Source organism: Triticum aestivum, chromosome 7B, assembly GCF_018294505.1.
Source record: "Triticum aestivum cultivar Chinese Spring chromosome 7B, IWGSC CS RefSeq v2.1, whole genome shotgun sequence".
NCBI lineage: Eukaryota > Viridiplantae > Streptophyta > Magnoliopsida > Poales > Poaceae > Triticum > Triticum aestivum.
The window spans coordinates 754,256,430-754,260,034 of NC_057813.1; the positions used below are offsets into that span (position 1 = coordinate 754,256,430).

The following is a 3,605-nucleotide window of genomic DNA, read 5'->3' on the forward strand; positions in this document are numbered from 1 at the left end:
TCTGCAGGTTCAAAAGAGAAGAGGGGTATTATTTTACACGAAACGCAATATAACATATATTTGAGGACAAAAATATAAGAGAACAAACTTTTTTGTTACTATACTACAAAGTCTATCATTAAGCAAATAAGTTGAAAATAAATCTAGAACTAAAATATGCGAAATAAGGTGCAAAACCATTTTTCAGGCTTGAATAAACACTTCTATTTTTCCGAAAACCACCAGTATCTGATAATTGAGAGTGCGGTTACATACAATTTGTCACAAAAGGTAACACCGCAGTGAAAAAGGGTGGGATTTCGCGCGGAAACAATGGTGTGACTGTCCAAATGCGCGGGCTGTGGGTTGGATTTGGGTGGGCAGGGCGTGTCAGCGTTTGGCATGGCGGAGGCCCATACTCCCCCTCATTTGCTGCCGGTTTGTGGGATTTCAAACATATTAACCGGTCCAAACAATTTTGATTATTGTCGGTGGATGAAAAGAAAAGATCTGAACAGTCTGATGCAAACATTTATGAACGATTTGATATTTTGACGAGGCAACAGTATCTTGGAGCTGCTCAGGACACGGCGCCGACCAATGCATGCTCCGCAACAGCTTGGTCCCGTCACACATGGCGATGCTCCATTGCTACGTTCAAAGCCGCCCTCCGTGGCAACTGGATGTGGCTTTTCTGTGTCTTGCAAGAATCTTAGTGTACTGGTTTGTCTCCTGTATATATTTTTAATAGAAAAAAAAGGAAAGAATACACTGGAACGCCTCCGGGCCTCTCTTGCAGTAACAAAAAGAAAAGAAACAGCAGACAGACTTGCATGTCACATTTGAAACACGTACGCACGTTGTTGACCTCGATGCATGGTTACTATATATCAAATTCTTGGAACTCGTTCACGATTCAAACTCAATTTCGAGGTTCTTGCTGGGGATGTGCACCTGATGTTTCCATGGTTAGTAGGATGGCAGAAAGATCAACGCTAACAGTGGACTAGAATCTGGCTGGGCCGAATCGGTAAGTGTTCACTCGTCTACTAGTACAGTAACATTGCCCGGACAGTAACATTGATAGATGTTCTTTTTCGTGAGTGTCATCTCTTCGTTTCATTGCCCTATGGAGAATACACAATACAGCAACCAATGCCACATGCTGCCAAAGCTACCTAGACTACTGTTCACAGCCTATATTAATTACTACTTCCTCCATCCTATAATATAGAAGTGTTTAGTGCGAAAAATGCTCTTATATTATGAGACTGAGAGAGTAATATTAACATGGGGATGGCTAGCTCACGCTAATCCATGTGAGATCGCGTCGGGAGTGTACCCGCTGCACGGATCACCACGAAGCTCAACCTCCCTTGCTGCTGCCAGCGTCCAGCTGGCCATTTAGAAAGGAAGAACACACATGGAGAAGTACTTTCTTTCAAAAACAAAATAAAACATGTGAACACATGCACCACGCGTCACGCTGCTAATCGTCCAAGGACCGCTGGGTTTCACGCTAGCAGAAAGATCTTACCGAGTACCCAGGAAACTCAGCAAAGTAGCCGATTCCAGTAGTGTGCGATCTTAACCTCATTAGCAATTTTTTTGTCTTAATTACTCAGATTAAACACACGTGCAATTATCCTGCATTTCCCAACAGATTACGAACTTGTATAATTTGCCTTACAAAAAGAATGCAAGTATTCATATTCATCAGAGCTGGTATCATTGCTACAAACAAATAAATTTCATTATCCTCACTCCACATGCATGCATCTCCATTATTATGAACCACTTAGAAAAAAAAATATCTTGCAAAAAATACAACTGTAATGAAGATAGTGGATAATTACAACGTATGGTTTGCCTGATATATATAGGTTCCACTCTTGATCAACGATCGACCAGCAACCATGGGTGCCCCTAATTAACAGTTGCATCCGCAGATTAAAAAAATTCACACTCATTTTCTCTGGACTATGCGATCGTGAACCGATCGTTTCTCGATCCAACGGACCTGATCAAGTGTGAAATAATTACCTCCAATATAATGGTGTATGTATGAACTGAGCTTCAGTGTATATGCTGCTGTGTCTTGAGGTATGCTTGATCAAGGTAAGTGCAGCTAGTCCTGCTAGTACACTGGATGATAATCTTTTTTAACTCAGAGGGCAGAAGGGCGTGCCGGGCTTCTCCCTGTGGCTGGGGATGACGAAGTGCCTGATCCGGCCCACCTGCTCCGCGAGGTACGCGTCGCACAGGAACGCCTTGGAGAACCTGTCCTCCACCGTCCGGTCCACGTCGTGCACGAACACGTCGGTGGCCCCGTCCCCGGGCCGCCGCGCGCGCGCCACCATGCCGGCGGTGTAGATGGCGCCCATCCTCCCGGGCGCCTCGGGCACCCACCCCGTGGGCGCGTCCACCATCACGAGGTCCCACTCCACCTCGTGGAACGCGGCGGGGAGGCCGCGGAGCGCGAGCCGGCAGGAGGCCTCGGCGGCGGCGGCGAGGTCCGGCTGCGCGGTGCAGCCCGGGTGGTCCCGGAGGGACATGAGCTCGTCGGCGTCGGTGAGGCGGGTGTCGTAGGCGACGTGGTAGGACTCGAGGCCCGGGTGCTTGGCGCGGACGGAGGCGATCCAGGACGCGTCCTCCTCGAGGAACACGGTGCGGCCGCCGTGGTTGAGCGCCGCCCACATGGGGCTGTCGAGCCCCAGCCCGAACACCAAGAAGTTGCACGGCGAGCGGCGCTGCAGGACGCGCAGCGACACCCCGATCTCGGCCGACGTCTGCTGCGGCGTCGAGTTGGACGTCGCGTAGTGCACAAGCGCGTCGGCCACCGGCGCCGGCAGCTTGGAGCACGACCCGTCGCCGGTAAGGCGCAGGTGCGAGGAGGCGGCGGAGCCGGGGGAGGAGGTGGAGAAGAGCGTGCGCGCGGAGAAGAGGAGCAGGAAGGCGGCGAGGGCGGCTACCACGAGGAGGCGGAGGCCGAGGAAGCTCTGCAGCTTGGCCTTCATGGCGACTAGGTGGAGGGCCTTCCGGGCGTGCACCGGGCTCGACATGGACATGCGGACGGGCAACGAGCGACCAAGAAAGCCTCCTGGGTTCTCCTTGTTGCCCGGCCTACTCGGTTCTTGGTTCGTGAGAGGTTTATAGGCGGGGCGATGATGATGCTTGATGGAGTGGCGTCGAAAGATTGGTAATGGAGATCAGATCGATTGTGATGATGGGGTTTGGTGATGAGGACAGGAGACCTGTAAATTTTGGTGTAGGGTGGATGGAGATGGATGGATGGATCCTTTGTCTTGTGGGGCTCTGTTTCGGTAGATGGCCTGTAATGGGCCGAATGTGGTGTCTGCGTCTACAGTATGTTATTCTTTCTTTTATTTTTTGTCTTGTTATGAGAAAAAATTGCTAGACCAAAACTTCTTTAGGAAATCAAAAAATCCAGATACAATTGGAGCCAAATAAATATTATTATCAAAATAACACCAAATTTTTATGTCGTACTCCCTCCGTCTCAAAATAAGTGTCTTAACTTTGTACTAGCGCCAGTACAAAGTTGTACTAAGGTCGAGACACTTATTTTGGGACGGATGGAGTATTTAATTGGCATTATTGATGTT

At 49.4% G+C, this 3,605-nt stretch overlaps 1 protein-coding gene across 1 annotated transcript; it reads right to left on the reverse strand.

Annotated features, from left to right (window-relative positions):
* Positions 1-1,710: 1,710 nt before the first annotated feature.
* On the reverse strand, positions 1,711-3,197 carry LOC123159318 (glucuronoxylan 4-O-methyltransferase 1). Its single transcript, XM_044577147.1, has one exon. It carries the CDS (start codon positions 3,045-3,047, stop codon positions 2,142-2,144), a length of 906 nt encoding a protein of 301 aa, XP_044433082.1. The 5' UTR covers positions 3,048-3,197; the 3' UTR covers positions 1,711-2,141.
* Positions 3,198-3,605: the final 408 nt, after the last annotated feature.